The 18,220-nt window shown below is 45.9% G+C and overlaps 1 protein-coding gene across 2 annotated transcripts in view; it reads left to right on the top strand.

Annotated features, from left to right (window-relative positions):
* Nucleotides 1–447: 447 nt before the first annotated feature.
* LOC311157968 (fibronectin type-III domain-containing protein 3a-like) overlaps nucleotides 448–18,220 on the top strand; it is a 38,890-nt gene continuing 21,117 nt past the window's right edge. Inside the window, exons 1-3 of one of the 2 annotated variants that reach the window (XM_084213049.1) lie at nucleotides 448–500; nucleotides 5,086–5,176; nucleotides 16,576–16,711. In XM_084213049.1, coding sequence (XP_084069175.1) covers nucleotides 16,616–16,711 — 96 coding nt within the window. In that variant the 5' untranslated portion in view covers nucleotides 448–500; nucleotides 5,086–5,176; nucleotides 16,576–16,615. The remainder of the gene's footprint in view (nucleotides 501–5,085; nucleotides 5,177–16,575; nucleotides 16,712–18,220) is intronic. The other variant, XM_084213050.1, reaches the window with a different exon arrangement.

The following is an 18,220-nucleotide window of genomic DNA, read 5'->3' as shown; positions in this document are numbered from 1 at the left end:
TTGGTGACACAGGGGCAGCACTGGGGTGACAAACAGTGCCTGGGGGTGACATTGCCCGAGGGGACAGACAGTGACATGGGGATACTGATCAGGGGACAGTGCCCAGAGGTGACAGGCAGTGCCCGAGGGGGACAGACGGTGACCAGGGGACAGTGCCCAGAGGTGGCGGGCAGTGCCCGGGGGTGGCGGCGGTGTCCGGCAGGGACAGACAGTGCCCAGAGGTGGCGGGCAGTGCCCGGGGGTGGCGGCGGTGTCCGGCAGGGACAGACAGTGCCCGGACACGTCACCCGCCCCCAGGTGCCACCAGCCCGGCCCGCCGGGCCGCCCCCCCGCGCAGCTTTCGGCGGGCGCGGTGTCCGGCAGCCGCGGAGCCGCGCGGGTTGTGGTTGGCGCGCCCGCCCGCCCCCGGCCGGCGGCGGCGCAGGCGCTGTGCGCGCATTCCATGATGGCGGCGCGGGCGGGCGGCGGGCGCTGAAGCGGCGGAGCCCGTGGGGCAGACGGTCAGTGCCCGGGGAACGCACGGGCACCGCCGTCGGCCGCTCCCCGGGGCCCCTTCCCCGGGCTCCGCTGCTCCCCGGGGCGGCGGAGAGCGGCGGTGCCCAGCCGGAGCGCGGTGGGCAGTGCCGGGAGCGGAGCCCCGCGGAGCGGAGGGCGGGCGGCGGCGCGGAGCCGGGCGGGGGCGGCCGGAGGGACAGGCGGGACCCCGGGGACGGGAAGGGGGTTCTGAGGCGGGGGCAGCCCGGGCTGTGGGACACGTTCGGGGTGGACGTGGCGCAAGGGGCAGGTGGGGACAGAATCCAGGGAGATCCGCTGTCCCGGGACATGGGGTGGGATGGGGTGAGCGGGATGGGATGGGGTGCCCGGGGTGGGTTGGAGTGCCCGGGATGGGTTGGAGTGCCCGGGATGCGGGGCAGGCAGAGTTCAGGGTGTCCGGGACAGACGGCCGGGATCTGTCCGGTTGCGCTGCCTTACGGAGCGCGGGCATCCCCCCAGGAGACCGGCGGGTTCGGGGACAGGGGTTCTGGGGAGCCGCTCCTAAAGGGACCCCTAAAGGTGCTCGGGGGCCGGACCGTGCCGAGCCGAGCCGAGCCGAGCGGGGGCTCCCGGCTGAGCCCGCCCGGACGGGGTTGTATGCCAGCCCGCTCCGCGGGTCGCGCTGCCTCCAGCCCGTTCCCGCTCCGCTCCCCAGCGCACGGATTCTCCGTCTCCTTCTTTCCCTTTCCTCTCCTTATCCTCCGGCTCCGTGGGGCAGGAGGGGCTGCGATGTGCAGTCGTCCCCCCCAGGTCCCCCCTGGCCGCCCCCCCGTGCTCCCTCCCCGGCAGCCGCTGCCTGCGAATGCCACGTAGCCTTGGAGTTGTTCCCCTTGGCTGCTCCGCAGCTCCGGTCCCAGACACCTCCCCCGCGTCCTCCTGGGCTCGGGGCAGGGGGAGGTCACTCCTGTCAGCCCCTGCCTGCCTGCTGACCATCTTTTGCCCTCCCCCTTCCCGCTGTGTCCCCCTCTCCGTCTCGGGGCAGCGGCAGTGGGGACCCCACTGGGGTCACTCTCTGCCCGCTCCTGTTTATGCGTCTCACAAAGGGCAGGGGACTTCAGCAGCGGGTGCTTCCCTTCGGGGACAGTCCCCAGGGATTCTGTGCCCCCAGACTGAGCAGTCCCTCTGCCACCTCAAATCTGAAGTGTTTTGTGTGATAATCTCCGAAAACAGGGCAATAATGCATTGCTGGCAGGTGTATTTGCTCCCTTCAGAAGCTCGCCCAGCTGGTTTCTGAGTTTCGTTTCTCTGTTCAAAACTTGGTTGGAATGATGGAAATTTTCTGTAATTAATAATTGAGGTGTCAGTTTCTATCCATTCTGCTGCTACTTTGTTTTCTGTCTGTCCCATGCTAGTTAATTTTTTTCACACTGGCAGCCCTTCCTTGGCTTTCCCTGCTGCCTGATTGGGAATATTGACACACAGATAAGTTCCCCAACAGCCTGCTGCACGTATGTGATTCCTGATGTTTTCCTAAGGTATTTATCTTTACAGCACTGCCTTCAATAGGGAAATACTGTCTCAGTCACAGATGGAAAGACTGAGGCACCGAAATATTTATGGCCCAAGGTCGCACAGGAAGTATGTGGTGAGGCAGGGAATTGAATCTAGATTTCCTGAGCCTCAGATTAGCATTTGAACCAGGGAAGCATCCTCTCTGTATTTTAAGCCAATAAATTGACCTTGGAGTTAAGATGCAGTGTAGAAGAAAGTACTTTGTGTTTCAGTATCTGTGCAAGTAAGCACAGCCTGAGTTGCTTCCCACACTCACATTCCTTCCCTTGGTTTATGTAATTTGTGAAAGAGGATAAGGTGGTAAAATAGGAAAGATGTTGACTTTCTCAGGGCTCAGTGTGTGATCATGGGTGTTGAAAAGCAGCCAGCTATTACACTCTCCTCTCTCTTTGGGCTTTTTACCTTCCTGTTTCCAAATCTTGGAAAGTTTTGGAGTGCTGTTGTCTGGGAATCTTTTGTTCTCAGCTGGGATCAAATAAATCTCGTTTTCTAGAGAGCTGAACTGATTCACTGGATCCCAGATCTCTGTTTTGGATCCTTCACGGGGCAGCCTGTGGATAAACAGGGCTGGGACTGATGGCTCACACAGCTCCTGGAGCAAGCTCTTACAAGTTATTCACTCAGCTGTAGCTCAGGATTGTTGCAGCAAGTTTTTGGAAAACTTAGCTTCTGCTGGAATGAAGCAGCACTTTGACAATGCTGTGGAATAATTTCAGCTCCTTAGTGCACAAATGCCACCTTGCCCTGCTCTTCTCTTGGGACAGCTGATTTTTGGTGGTGATTTGGTTGTTCATTTTCTTCAGTGGTTTTGAGGAATTGGATGTTAGAATGGTTTAAAACAATAACTCCTGGTGGATTCACCTTGAGAGAGAATAAAGATAACTTTGTCTACACAAATCCATTTCCTGCCACAAGCCTTGATCACAACCTGCATCTCTCTTTGATGTTGCACTGACACCAAATCTGGATATAAATGTTCTGTACAACTCTTTTCATGACTTTTTGGTTGTCATTTTTGGAGGTTGGCATTGGCATCCTGTTAACTGTGGGGCTTGTCCCACTCCTGCCAACAATTGTCATCTTTTATGGTTATTTTTAGGAAAGGTTTGATGAGTCCTCAAAAAACAAATATTTCATATGGACTGTGCAGACAGGAAAAATTCCAGTATTCTGCTCCTGTTCTGCCTGGCCTTGGGTGAATTTCATGCAAATTAAAATTTATCTTTTAAGCTTGAAAGAGCAGCATTTTTATTTGGTGACTTGCTATTTCCACAATTGGGAAACTTGTCAGATTTAGAAGGAAATACGTGACTGGGAAGACATTCTTATAATATTGTTCATCAAAGTCAGGAGCTGCTATGAAATATTGTAAGAATTCTTTCCCTGGTTCCATATTTTCTTAATTTCCTGTCATGATTTCATTGAATCGGAGAAGAATTTTAAAATTATCTCTGAAAGCAGATGAGAAAACCTCAATATTAGCAATCCTGCAACAGGCAAGAGGCTTGAGGGAAAAAAATTACATTTCTCACTTCTAATTTTGGTCTGTCTGAAAGCATCAGGCCTGAACTCTCAGTATTTAAACGCTGGGGTTGCTCAAGGCTGGGGGATGTGGAAGCAGGAACCTGTGCATTTTTTCACCTGTTTTTTAGCACATTGTCATGAAGCTTCCCAAGGTCAAGATGGTTGGTTTTCAGCTGTTATCTTTGCTGCAAGCCAGACCTTCACTGAAAAGTTTTGGATTCCTGAGTGAGGAGCACACACTGAACTCTTTATTGCATTCTTGAAGAGCTTATTGTAAAAGCAGCGATAATTTATTCTTTCAGTGGTGCTAACACAATCCTGTCTGTGTATTGACCAGCACAGACAGACCACTGGCTCCCAGCCCTTGGGCCCTTTCAATCCTAATGTAAATCTCCCCTTGTTCCCAGGATCTTGATTGATGTGGAAAATGCCTCCTTTTGCCCAAGATTCACTCTGGGGCCTGATGCTTTATATTCTATATTTTTCCAGTGTCTCATTTAAAGTAGCTCAGGAGGAACATTTGTTAGGTTGTGACTTCAGAAGCATCTTCAGGTGATGTCATCAGTGTGACCTGAAGACAGTATCACCTTTTTGGTGACAATGACAATGGATTGCTGTGTGGGAGCTCCTCCAGGCAGCCTGAGGAGCCTCCAGGACTCAGATTTTTTTTTTTTTTTGAGCATTCCTGTAAAACTGCAGAACACTCTGCACCTGCCTGGGCCTTATCTTTAGAGGTTCAGCAGGATTTTCTCCATGGAAAGGGTGTTCAGGCATTGGAAGGGATGCCCAGGGAGGTTTGGAGTCCCCATCCCTGGAGCTGTCCAAGGAAGGACAAGGTGGTACTCAGTGCTCTGGGCTGTGACAAGGTGGGGTTGGGCACAGGTTGGAATTTATGATCTTTGAGACCTTTTCAACCTTAATAGTTCTGTGAAGAACAATACTGGGGATTGGCTGATCCCTGCAAAAACTTCCTGTGTTTGGAGCGCCAAAAGAGGGCTCAGTGTGCAAATATTTTAGGAAGTGTTTTAGTGCTGGATGCAGCTTGAGAAAGGTGATGATTTTTACATTATTAAATACAACATCTGAAGTGGTTTAACAACTCCTGGAGCTGTTCATTTCCTTCTGCTGGAGCATCTTTAGTGGAGCAGTTTCTAGAATAAAGCTTTGCTGTCCTGTAACAGCAAACTGGGATTGTATTTCCAGCTTAATGTACAGTTTATGTCTTTTTATGCCCCTTATCAGAAGGGAGATGTGTGCAGGACAATTTAAATTTGGGTCTGCTCAGAACCTGATTTTTCTGTCTTTATTGCCATGCAGAGGAGTAGAACAGGTATGTAGTAGGTAACTAAATAAATCCAGTTACATCCAAAGAACTCCCCAGTGGAGTTACCACTGCCTGTCCCCTCCTGTCTCCTGCTCCTTCCATGGATCTCTGGTGCTCCCTGCAGCTTGTTTTTCTTTGGATTTCATGTTTGCCAAGGCACTAACATGAAAATGTGGGTTTTTTGCCTGCAGAAAGAAGCCTGAGGACAGCACACGTTGCTCACTCTGCAGCAGGCACTGGAACACTCACCAGGAGGAATTCCAAGTCAGGAGAGTGACAACGGTAATTACATAGAATTTAGGATTCTCCTAGGTTTAATGAAGTGTTTATCTTTTCATTAAGTCTCTAAGTAACACTTTAAGTTGAAATGAATGTATTTGACAGACCTCTAAACTTAGGACTCTTTTTTTTCTGGAAGAAAGTTCTGGACAACTTCTTATCAAATGGAAAAAAAACCTAATTAGGGAAGGAAGAACTGATTGAGTTCTTGAAGTTAGAAGAATTTCAGGTTCCACAGGAACATTATTGATTTTGTAAGGTGGCAGCCTTATCTCTATTTTCACATTTCTTACTCTTTCTTCTCCCTTCACCCACTTAGCTGGAAGTTTTCTCTTGGAGGGAATTGCATAATTGGCTTTGGATAAAGAAAGTAAATTCTGTTTTTAGCCAAATGCATTTCCTGTGTGGAGAACAGCTGGAGTGGGTGATAGCATTCTGGTAGTGCCTCGCTCAGATCCTTTGGTTTTAGTTGGAGATCATGGAACTGAGTTCCTTCTCATGGAACTGGTCAGGTCAGAGAACTCATCTGCTGGAAAAGCAGAAGGGAATCTGTCAAAACCTTGGGGAGGAATGTTGGAAAGCAAAACATGATCAGCAGATGGATTTCATACAAGAGGTAAAGAAGGAAGTGATAATCATGCTGCATTCCCTGGATCTGTGCAGGTGTTTTTGGAGGAAAAGCATTTAACTAGGTGAAATCCAGGTTTATAAATTCAGATGAAGTTTTTTCATCTGCTTTTCCATGCCCTTTATTAAATAACTTCAGCATTAATATCCCTTCCATGGCAATAATTTGCTTACAGTTCTGCTGAGTGAGGTATTGAAGTTCCCATTGATGTCACTTGGGTTTGTCATCTCCAGTCAGGAGTGAAGGCAGTTTAATGTTTAATGGGATGAGTTTTATGCTCCCAAAGGACTTGCAAGATGTTCATATTGGTTTTAAGCAGACCCTGCTAGAAAACAGCTTTAATCTGGTTGCCCAGGTGTGTGTTTTTGTCCATTTCAGTGTGAGCAGTGAGAATTATTTAGAAGAACTATTCAGATTTGGAAGATACTATGTAAACAGCCTTTTGGTGTATTGTAAATTGTCATTTTGCTTTTTAATGCCTGGATTTCTTTAAATATAAACTTGATAAAAACTTACATAAACTATCATCCTTAGGCTCTTCAAAACTGATCATTTCTTCTTAGGCAGTTCCATAAAAATGTGATTCGATCCCCAAACTTCCAGCAGGGTCATTGATTTGCAAATAAATATTCAAAGCTCAGGTACAGAAAGGAATTATTTCCTTTCCTAGTGAGCTGCCAGCCATCAGCTGAGCTGTGGCAGTGATTCTGTGCCGGTCCTGGCCAGTCCCCCAGACTGAGGGAAGTGTTCCTGCTCCAGCCTCATGGGGATGATCTCACACTTGCATTTTTCCCTTGCATTTTCCATGAACTAAAAAAATGCACATGGTCTGATGCCACGAGACTGCTCAGCTGTGGTAATTGCAGTCATTTATTGGTGTGTTTTACCCCTGGGTTTAAGCATAACCTGTTCTAACCAGCCTAATTTGACCCAGTGCTCAGCTAAAGTGTTACAGCCCCAGCCTCTGGTGTTGTGCAAGGAAAAGTCTGCAGCTGCTGTATCAAAATAATTCCTCCTTGCTCAGAGTTTGCTTAATCTGCTCCAATTTGAAGAAATCCTTTGCTTTTGCTGGGGTTTTATGCTTGGTTTTGAAGTCCTGGTTTAAGAGGGTTGTTAAATGAGTGAGGCCTGTTTGTGCTGCATCCAACACTCTGGTGATTTGCAGACCAGAGCTGGGGGGAAATCAGCCTTTGCTTCCTTGGAGCCTGCAGAAACCTGGGAGCAAACTCCTGTTTGTTCCACCTGTGAAGTCCTGATTTTCCTCCTGTTTTGTTGGATTAGGCAGCAGCTGATTCATGGTGGGGAGCCTCTCCTGGAAATGACCTAGCTGCTCTTGGTTTTCATAGTCTGCATGATTGCCCTCCCTGAGCTGAGTTTAAAGTAAATAAATTGGTGGAGATGCAGAATGCAAGCATTTGGGAAAGAGCTTTTGGATAACCTCTGTCTCCTACCAGCTGTGTGTGTCTGCCATCCCATAATGCTCCCAAATTCATGGAGGTATCACCCGGCTCTGGCACTAAAAATGGCTCAGTTTTGGTTCTTTCCTGGCTCAATCCCAGGAGGTTTCATCCAGCTTTGGACACACATGGCACAGGACAAAGCAGAGCAGCCAAGCTCAGGGTGCACTTAAATTCTTCACTTTTCCTGGTCCTCACTGGAAGATTCTAAAAAAAGCTTTTACAATACTTTAATATTTATTCCTTGCCATGAGCTGGGTGTTCCTGGCTGGAGGGAGGGACTGGGATGAACAAGGTGCTGTGGAATGATGTGTTCCTGTTGGAGGGAACGTGTCTGCACACAGAGCAGCCATTCCTCTGGGTTGCTTCCAGGCTTCCAAACAGAACTTTTCCCCTGGAAGCTGGTAAATGGGCTGAACTTTTTTATTTTCAGGGAAAAAAGCTATCATAAAATGGCTTAAATTTTACCTTCCACTACAAGACAAATGTGTCCCATGGAGAGCAGCTGTGCTCAGTTATGTAGATCCTTCTCCTGGGTTTCAGAGCCTTGGGAGAGGGTGCAGCTCCCTGTAGGAACTTGCAGTTCCCAGCTGGCAAACCTTGGCACACTTGGAAACTCTTTGTTTCGTCTGCCCAGCTCTGTGGTACTTCCAGGTGGGAATTCCAGCTGCCTTTTTGCTGACCAGTTCAAGTCCAAGAGAATTCCAGGCACACACAAGGTTTTTGTTGTGTCTTGTGCCTCTGGGCAGAAGTTTTTTGGATTTCTTTTCCATGGACTGTGGTGTCTGTTGCTTCCATAGCTTCCAAGTGATTTAGAGAACCATTTGGATGTAGAATTTCCATAGTATATGGTTAATGTGTAAATAAACTGGTTTGCTTCAAGGCCTAAAAAAAAAACAGAATAATGTTTTAAATTCACAGTTTTACACTTGGAAAATCATATTTAAAACGAGCCCATTGTTAAATTGCATTTAATAAAGGCTTTTTCTAAGTTGAATTTTTTTGCTTTGTGTAGCATTAAGACATTAAAATGGGCACCTTGGCTTATTCCAGAAAGTGTTACCTTCCTAACATGTGGAAAAAAGGATAGTTTTAGGTTTAATTCTTTTTTCTCTCTCTTTTTTTTTTTTTTTTTTGTAACAACATTTTTGCAGCTAGAAAATTCCTAATCCCTTTATTTATTTATTGAGCTGAAATAAGAATGAAGCACCTTAATGGCTCAGTCCTTTGAGGTTCTCCATTCTCTGAACATTTGTAGAAGCAGGATTGGGATTAGGACAGGAATGGGACCTTTCAGGACCTCCTGGATTTTGGCTTATGGGACTGGTCACTTAGGAAGCAGCACACAAGTGCTCAGGATTCAACTCTGCTTTTCTGGCAATAACAGAAAAGCCATAAAAGAACTAAAACAACGAAGGAAAATATTTATCTAAAAGTCATGTCATGTTTGCATTATAGAAACTGTTATTGCCAATTCTACAGGCCTCCGAAATGAATAATTCTGAGGGCAGGCATGGCCTTAATGTGAGCATAATATTAAATAACAGCTCAAATCAAATGAATGCACTTTGGGCACTGGCAGAGCTTTTCTGCCCAGCTCTTCCCAGCGGAGTTTCTTTTAGGAAGAGCAGCAGGGAGTTGTGCAGCCCCTGGAAAAACGTGGGTGTAAGCCTGGAGGGTGGGCACAGGAATCCTGAGGGATGGAGTTTCAGGCTGGAAAACAATCCTGGAGTGCTGGGGGAGGCTGCAGGGGACAATTGTTTGGTGGCTTTCCTGGCACGCTCCCCCAGGAACCCGATCCAGAGCCGGGGTGAGCCGGGGTGAAAGTCGATCGCATCCCTGGGGCAGAGCTCCCGTGGCCTGGGTGGGTTGGAGCTGCTGGTTCTGGGAAATGAGGGATTCCATCCCAATCTTAGTCTTCCTCCAGAGAGAATTTTAGGAGAGTTGATGTCTCGTGGTGGCCTAAGAGATGAGCGTTAATAGCAAATTAAAAATCCTCCTGTAATCCAAGCAAACGCTTGGGGAAGAGTGTGGGAGCCTTGTCCTGGTGCGTGGGGCTGGGCTGGAATTTTGGTGGGGTCAGATATGGGGTCTGTGACTCCATATTAAAGTATTTTCCTGTTATATTCAAAACCTCTCTCCAGAAAGATCTCACACTGACTTTAAATGGGAGGAACACTGCAGACAGGCATGGATCAGCTTTATTCCACTCTCCAGAAAAGAAACCAAACTGATTTCATAAACAGTGAAAAACAAGTTTATAACCCCAGACAGAAGCTGTCCCAAAGCCTGGATTGTCATTACAGTAAGTGCTGGATTTAAGATGAGAAAGTTCCTATTCCAAGAAGCTTTCCTGGGTCACAGGCCTCACCTAGGTCAAAGCCACCCCAGATCAGGCTCTGAATAGTCAAAATATTTCACCGCATTTCTTGGGTAAGTCATGAGGGACATTTTCAGATGAGTTAACGGTATTCAGAATATTTGAGCCCATTTCTTGGATAAGTCATGAGAAACATTTTCAGGCAGGCTCTCTCAATATTCAGAATATTTGAGCCCATTTCTTGGGTAAATCATGAGGAACATTTTCAGGCTCAAGGCTGTGTTGCCCTCCTGGCTGGAAGCCAAACTTCCCACAAGATGCTGTGGCCTAATTCCCTTGGGGGCCGTTAGAAATTATTTCCAGGATTTTAATCAAAACATGGATTTAGTGGGGAACAGATGACTTATGGAGCAGGGGTGGTCCCTGCAGAGCTCAGGTTGTAACTGAGCTTCTGTTAAATCTCTCCTTGCCTTAATCTTGCTCAGAGTAAAGCCAGTCCATCCAGCAGGTCTCACGTGTGGTCCTGGGGCACAAACTATTTTAGGAGTGGGATGGTACCTTCCACACCTTGTTAATGCTGTTTATTGGAAAAATCTGGGTGGGAGAGGGCAGCTTGGGTCTTATTTTCCCAATTTTTTTCTGCTTTAGAATTGCATGGGGCATATCTGGGTTTTTTAGGAATCATAGTTAAGGTTGGATCTTTTTGACAAGGTTATTCCTTAGCCTGAGGTTGGGGATGGCTTTGGGATGGCTCTGTGGTTGTTCTTTTTAACAGCCTTTGGAGATGAGTGATGGAAAGTTGAACTGACAGAGTGGAGTGTAAAATACTCAGAGCTTCTGTTTGCAGGAGATCTGGATTTTAAGGCAGTAATAAATAATATTCTTTATCAGAGAACATGGGGTTTTCCCCCTGCTCAGAGAAAATATAGTTGCTATGCTTTTATATAATATTTATAATACTAATAAGTGATTCTGTCAGTATAAAAGGGTGTAAGTAAAGCTTTAGCTCTTTATACAATACTGCTTTTAGTTAAGAGCAGTGTTAGAGTAGTTTACTTCCTGTAATAAGTGAAAATTTAGGATCAGGCTGGCAGGTTGCATAAGGCACTGAACCTGGAAATCAGGAAGTCTCTGCTGAATTTCAGACTCTCCTTCCTGGACACATTGTCCTTTCTAACTCAGGCATGCTGTATTTAGAAAAAAAAATAAAGTCTCCATTTAAGTAATAAGCTCCTTGGAATAGGAACTTTCTCATCTTAAATCCAGCACTTACTGTAATGACAATCCAGGCTTTGGGACAGCTTCTGTCTGGGGTTATAAACTTGTTTTTCACTGTTTATGAAATCTATTTGGTTTCTTCTCTGGAGAGTGGAATAAAGCTGATCCATGCCTGTCTGCAGTGTTCCTCCCATTTAAAGTCAGTGTGAGAACTTTCTGGAGAGAGATTTTGAATATAATAGAAAAATACTTTAATGTGAGACAACAGGAACTTTGAAACTCGCTAAATCTGTAACACTGCAACACATTTGCACAACAATCTCACCGTAGATAACATGACTAAAGGATACAATTCCAATGAAAAAGGGGGTTTTTTTCAGTTTATTAAATTTTTCTTGTTTTTTTTTTTAATATTACTATTAAGAATACACAACCTTTTTGTTCTTCCACGTCCTGCAGGAAATACTGGCAAATTCATTGTCAGTGCCTAAAGAGAAACATGTCTGTAAATTGTAAATCAGTGCTGACTGCTCCAAAAACTCTTGATAAAACAGGACTGATGTGTTTACCCAGGAAGATTCTTCTGGCCAGAACCTTTCTTCCAGATATTGCTGTGACAGTTTTGAAGTGGCTTCTCCTGTGTCATTCAAGTGGAAGTGACAGAGCTGACACGGTGCCTCATCCTGAGCTGCACATTGGAAATGGCTAAAGGAGGCTCAGGAATGCTGAGAGCTCTTCCCAGGAATTTACAAAACATTTATGGAGTCATTATGGTTGGAAAAGACCTCCAAGATCCCCAGCTCCAACCATTTGTCTGTAACTGCCCCTGTGCCCTGGAATTACTCATGATTCCACTTGGGAACCAAATCATTGGGGACATTTGGGTTGGAGACAAGGGCATGGGCTGGACTTGATGATCTTTAAGGTCTCTCCCAACCTAGCCATCCTGGGAATTCTGTGAATTTTAGCATTGCCACCTGTCTGCTGTGAATCCCTGATGTTTTCCAGACTTGGGGTTGGATGATCCCGTATCAGCCAGCCCTCAGGAGCTTCCAGGGAGCTGCAGAGCCTTTTCCATGGAATCTGAGATGGAATCAATGAGCACCAAGTGCTCCTCGGGGGCTGGCCAGGCTCCAGGGGCTGTGCAGGCTGGAATTGGGGGGTGGCTGATGCTGGAGCCTTGCAGAGCTGGGCTGGAATTTGGGCTGGACCCAAGGGAGGCTGATGCTGGAGCTTTGCAGAGCTCAGCTGGAATTTTTGCTGCAGCAGGAAGTGAGGTCAGGCCCAGCTCTGTGGACAGGAATTGTTTGCTGCAAGGGCAGTCCTGGAGATTTTGTTTTTCTTAGAAGCTTTTGTAGGAGTGTCCCTTGAAAATGTTGCCTTCTTTTGGATATGGGAACAGGACCATGTTACATGAGATTGTTGAATTAGTCCAGAACACATCTCAGGGCCCATTTTTACAGTATGGATTTGGTTTATTTAGTTTAAAATATGTTCTGTTGTGAAAAATTACTGTATTTCAGGTTTTTTAATGTTGCATAATCTTTGAAAACAAAAGCTATTTAACTTAACTAACTCAAGCTATTTAACTTAGAAGTGTGTTTCCCACTATCACTTCTTCCAACTTCAGGTTTGTTGCTGAGATGATTAATGCAAATTATTTTATTTTTTTGTGGCTCTGTGGGCTGAATTCATCCCTCAGCTCAGCCCAGCCCAGGTTTGGGAATGACCTTTAGCTGATGTGTAATAGAAACCACTGCAAAAAAAGTGAATCAGGCCAGAAGTGCCCTTGCAAAATGTAACCTTTCTAAAATGTAATCTGTTTAATTCCATACTGAGTCAAAATTCTACAGTACAGGGTGACAAAACTGTAGAGACACCTCTAAAAGTTCTGCTATTGATTCATATTTAATGAGTCACTAAACTTCAATTTATTCCTATAAATTGCAAAATTTGCCTGGTCTTTAATGCTTCCAGATGGGATTTTTCTTGCTTATTTTTAGTCTAGAATGTAAGATTTAGTGTATTAGCTCATCTTTAATGTCAGTGCAGCCTGTGAATTCCCAGGACTGTACTTTTTTCCTTGTTTTCTTTTTTCCCCCCTGACCACTTGAATAGTTCCTGGGGATGATAAATCCCTCACTGCCAAGAGCAGACCACAGCAAAAGCAGTTTGAGCTGCTCTTCCTGAGATTGGCTGGAATAAAGTGGCTTTAGGGACCAGGCAGCTCTTTGATGCAGTTCTCCCTGTGGGTGGGTCCATGAACAACCCCCCCAGCTGCATTTGCCTCTCCAACCTGACTTGGTTTGGGGTAAATCCAAGGGTTTAGAGGAGGCCTGGAACCACTGACAGACTTTTAGGGATGATGTGAAACTTGGGAACTCAGGAGTGTTGGTGGAGGAGAGGCTGGAGCTGCCCTGGCCCCAGAACCCCCTGATTCCAGAGCTCATTCCCAGCATGGGCAGGAGGAACAGGGGAATTCTGCCCTGCTCAGGTGAGACCCCACCTGCAGAGCTGCCTCCGGCACAGGAAGGAGCTGGAGCTGCTGCAGAGAATCCAGAGGAGGCCACAGAGCTGCTCCAAGGGCTGGAGCCCCTCTGGAGCCAGGCTGGGAGAGCTGGGGGTGCTCACCTGGAGAGGAGAAGGCTCCAAGGTGATCCCAGAGCCTCTTCCAGTGCCTGAAGGGGCTCCAGGAGAGCTGGAGAGGGACTGGGGACAAGGGATGGAGAGACAGGACACAGGGAATGGCTTCCCACTGCCAGAGGGCAGGGATGGATGGATATTGGGAAGGAATTCTTGGCTGTGAGGGTGGGCATGCCCTGGCACAGGGTGCCCAGGGAAGCTGTGGCTGCCCCTGGATCCCTGGCAGTGTCCAAGGCCAGGCTGGACGGGGCTTGGAGCGCCCTGGGACAGTGGAAGGTGTCCCTGCCATGGCAGGGGTGACACTGGATGGGCTTTAAGGTCCCTTTTAACCCAAACCATGTTGGACTCTGTGATGCCTGAGTGTGGATGGAGGTAGGTTTGGGATCCTGGAGTCTCCTCTCTGCCCCTGTGCTGGCTGTCCTCCACCTTTCCCTGGGGAGCAGCCTGGCCCTGCAGGGAGGGCAGGACTGGATTCCCTGCTCCAGGCCAGTCATGGGAGGGTGTTGGGAAATGGCTTTTCAAGATAGAGCTCTGTCTTTGTTTTGTTTTGCAGGAAATTGTGCTGAGTATGTAATAACTTTTCAGGAATTCTCTTTTTATTTACCTAAATACCACCTACTTCCTTGAGTGAAATGGAGACTTTGGGGAGGTGAATCCATGGATTTATTTCCCTGGAAAAGTTTTACCTGTTGAAATGGGAAGGGGCTGAGTCCCACATTCATTGTGTTCCCTTGGAGGGCAAGGTGGTTTTGTTGCTCTTCTCAGTGTTTTCAAGGAATGAAGCAGTGCTCAGAACCCAAAATAACTTGGTTTTTTCCAATTTGTCAGGATGTCCCTCTTTGTCCTCAGTGTTCTGCTACTTGCAGCCACCCCAGCCCAGCTGCACAGGGAAATATCAATGTTCTGAGCCAGGTGAAACTGCCCCAAAACCTCTTCAGATGGTTTTGTTCCTGTCAATACTTCTGTTTTGTCTGACCATATGGCCATTGCTAGTAAGACACAAAATTGGCTGGTTTTGGAGTTTGTCATTAACAGTTTAAAACCAATTATTCCCTGATACACCAAATATTAAATTCTTCCTCAGAGAAGTGAAGTTCCAGCACTAAGCAAGCAGAAAGTGTTTGGAGGTGTCCATGTAAATTAAATCCTCCCTGTGTCATTAGGCAGGAGATGAAGGGTTCTAAAAACCACAGGGATGTTGGGCTCTGCTCTATAATTTGTCCTAAAGAGAGAATTAAATTCAGCCAAGGCAGGGAAAGAGCAGAGAAACTCTGAGCCTTTATTTGAAATTGCAGAGGATGAGCACAGAAACTCTGAACCTTTAAATAAAGTTGCAGAGGATGAGCACAGAAACTCTGAACCTTTATTTGAAGTTGCAGGTGCCTTTGGGTCCTGTTTCAGAACATGTTTTTCTGCAGCTGTTTATTTGGGGTAGTTGAATTTGAATGCAGAAGGAGTTGTCCTTTGGTAAAGGGTTTTCCCCTTTATTTTAACTGCTAATTTCTGTTTTCTTTGAGATTCAAGAAATTCATATGCATATATAAAAGAAAGAATTTTCCTTTTGCCTGTGTACAGTGAATTTCTGTTATGGTCTTAAGGCTTTTATCCAACCTCAAAAAATGGGAGAGGTGTAGAGGAAGAAACCTTTGCCTGAATTTTACTGTTCCAGGCAGGGGTTTTTAAGTGGAACAGTTAAAATTTGCATCCTTGGCAGAGGCAATTCCAAACCTGACAAAAAGGAGATTATTTTATTCAGGAAATAAATACCATGCTCAGGCAGTTCAGTGTATTTATTAAATGTATTTAGGCCAAACCTGATGCAAATTTGATCTTTGAGGTCCTGTCCAGCCCTTGCACCTTGCAGTGATGTTTGACTTCTTAAAGCTCTTACTGGAGCAACCCTGGAAAAGAATTCCCTTGTGAAAGGGGCTGGGTTTTGGGAAGCCTGGAGGAGTTTGTTGTGCTGCATTTTGTAGCTGTGTGATTGCATCTCTGATTTGGAGATGCTTTTGCAAAGGAGGAATGGGGGTTTTATCAGTGGATTCCACCAGCTCCTTTGCCTTCTCTTGATAACAAAGGAAAAACCTTTGTAATCTCAGCTTTGTTACAGATTTTTCTGTAAACAAAATCAGTTAAAACCAGAAGAAATTACATTAATTATATTTTATTTCTCCTACTGTTGCTAATCTGCTAGAAATACAGTCCCACAGGTACACAATGAATCAGTTTTTGTCTTTTTTCTTCCCCAAAAATTGCACTTTCTTTGCTGCTTGTGGAGAACTGAAGAAAGATTTGACACTTTCAAGCAGCCTGACTTGGTTCATGCACAGATTTAGGTGTTTTGTGGTTTGCTTTTTATTTTTAAGGAATTGGACCCTCCTAACCACATTTTGCCTTCTGGTTTATGGGAGGTAATGGGAAAGGAGCAGGAAGTGTCAGCATTTCCTGTATCCTGTTATCTTGTGCTTTTTATGGATGCTGGATTAACTATACACTGAAAATTCCCTACCATTGGGAGCTTGTAGCTTGATTTGCTCTAATTACTATAATTAATTTGTATCATGTGTATTTTGACTTGCTCTAATTACAGATTATTCTCTGGAAGCCCACAACTCTGCTGCACTTTTCCATTTACATTTCCCCATGGTTGTCAGTCAAAAATTTTGGGACAAAGCAGGATTTTGTGTTGTCTCAAGCTTTGCTTTTACCCTGGCAGATTTTGTATTGGAGAAATTGCATGGTTTAGGGGTTTTTTTTGATCATCACTAAAATGTAAATGTGGTGTGTGCATTATGTAGCTTAAAGCTTGGGGTCTGGAGTGGAAGCAGTTTAGGAATTTGAAGTGCAAATTTAGGAATAAATTGATGTATAAATGTAAATTCCTCTACTGTGTATTTGCTGCGCTGAGGTACCAATTCCAGCACTTCTGGCTGAATATTCCTGATAATTAAAGAGGAGAATTTGGGGAAAAGGACATTCATTGCTTACATGAAAGGAGTTAAAAGTGAAAAACAGCATCATGTTGGGCTGTTTGAGTGCACTTGGAGCTGGCAGAGCCGAGTTTGTCAAAAAACAGGGAACAATTTAAGGAAAGGAGAGCTGGATCTGACCTCCTCCCTGTGTTTTCTTGGAGCAGGTGGCTGAGGTGAGCAGGTGTCCATGAGTGATCCCAAGAAATGATGGCTGAGCAGCCGCCCCCCCTGGAAGCCACACCTCTGCTGAATGAAGTGCCACTTCTACCTCACATGGTCAACGGGGACAGCATCCAGCAGGCAAGTGAGCCCTGAACTGGGAGCACTGGGAGCAACTGGGATGGTGGCTCCACAAAAACCAGGCAGCTCTGCCACCACTCTGAGGGCTGGGGAAGGATGAGGTTGTGAACACTGACATCAGGAGTTAAACAGAAGTGGAGAGAGGAAAAAAATCACTCAGCTCCCAGGCAGTGGACAGGTGTGAAAAAAGGGCTTTGAAATGGAGCTACAGGCTCCAAAAATCAAAGGAAAAGTTGGGGGTTTAATAAAGGTTTTGAAACTCCTGTGAAGTGATGAATAAACATTAGCAAGGGATTGCAAAGGAAATCTATGACAGGAAAATGAAAGGAAAGACCTTGGCTTCCTGGTTTTAAGTGTCTTCATTAATAATTACAGTGCAGGGGTGAAACCTGAGTGTATGTAGTTGAAACTTTAGAGCTTTATAGGACACAACCCTTCAGAAGTCCCTGGTAGGATTAAAAATACAGATAAAAGTGGCAGCAGAACAATTTTCAAGCCCTAGTCTGTGTAAATTGTCAGTAAATGTGAATTTAGTGTTCAGCAGAAAGAGCTGAGTGCTTTGTACTACAATACTGGGAGCTCTTCCCATCCTTTGAGGTCTGGCAGGCCGTGAATGCTGAAAGTTTACATGAGATCTTTAATTTGTCATTGCTGCAGATAAGAAGGAGAAATCTGTGTTGTTTCCGTTGTATACTTGGAAAAATGGGCTTTTTTAAAGAAGTCCTTTTCCCTTTCTGCCTCAGACCCTGGAGGTGGAAGTGCAATGAGTATGTCTGGAAATGAGCAAAGTCTCCAAGGTATTTCTGAACTTCTGGCAGTAGAAGGTGAAATTTCAGCCCTGCCCAGCTGGGAGGTGGCTCAGGTGGTTCAGGTTTCAGGAGGAAAGGAGATCAGGTAGATTTAGTTGGCTCCTGTCCCCAGAGCTCTGTGTGTGGGACATGGAGGTGACAGTCACTGACATTTTTAGGACCTAGAGAAGAGTTTGCAATCAGGTGAGATTTAAAAAAAAAAAGGAAAATAATAGAGTTGTATTCTGGAGATGCATCTGAAGAGCAGATTTGAAGTTTAAATAGAATCTTTTAAAGAGGATGTTAACTTAGAATCTTTATTAATGGAGAGGATTTTAAATTATTTCTCTGCCAGTGCTGTGGAGGGCAGTGCTAATACTTAATTATTGTTGAGAGATTTGTTTCCAGAAACCAAACCTGTGTGTTTGGCCAGTGAATCCATTAGCTCCATTTCACTTGAAGCAAAAGTTGGAAGTTTTCTGGAAGGGTTTCTGGATCCAAAAATGTGTGAGCAGGGCTAAAGGCAGAGCTGTGGCTGAGCAGCTTTGGCTGTGCTGGTGCCACCAGCCCTGCAGAGGTGCTCAGGACCCCTGGAGGCCTTGGCAGCTCCTGGGCTCAGCACTCCCCTGTCTCACCTGGCTCAGATCCACCCCTCAGCCCTGCTCCAGCTTCCTGGAAATGTTCCTTGTTGGAAGGTGCCTGGGACTGCATTGGCTTCATT

Source organism: Fringilla coelebs, assembly GCF_963513975.1.
Source record: "Fringilla coelebs genome assembly, chromosome: 11".
Lineage (NCBI taxonomy): Eukaryota > Metazoa > Chordata > Aves > Passeriformes > Fringillidae > Fringilla > Fringilla coelebs.
This window is presented reverse-complemented; position numbering and strand designations above follow the sequence as displayed.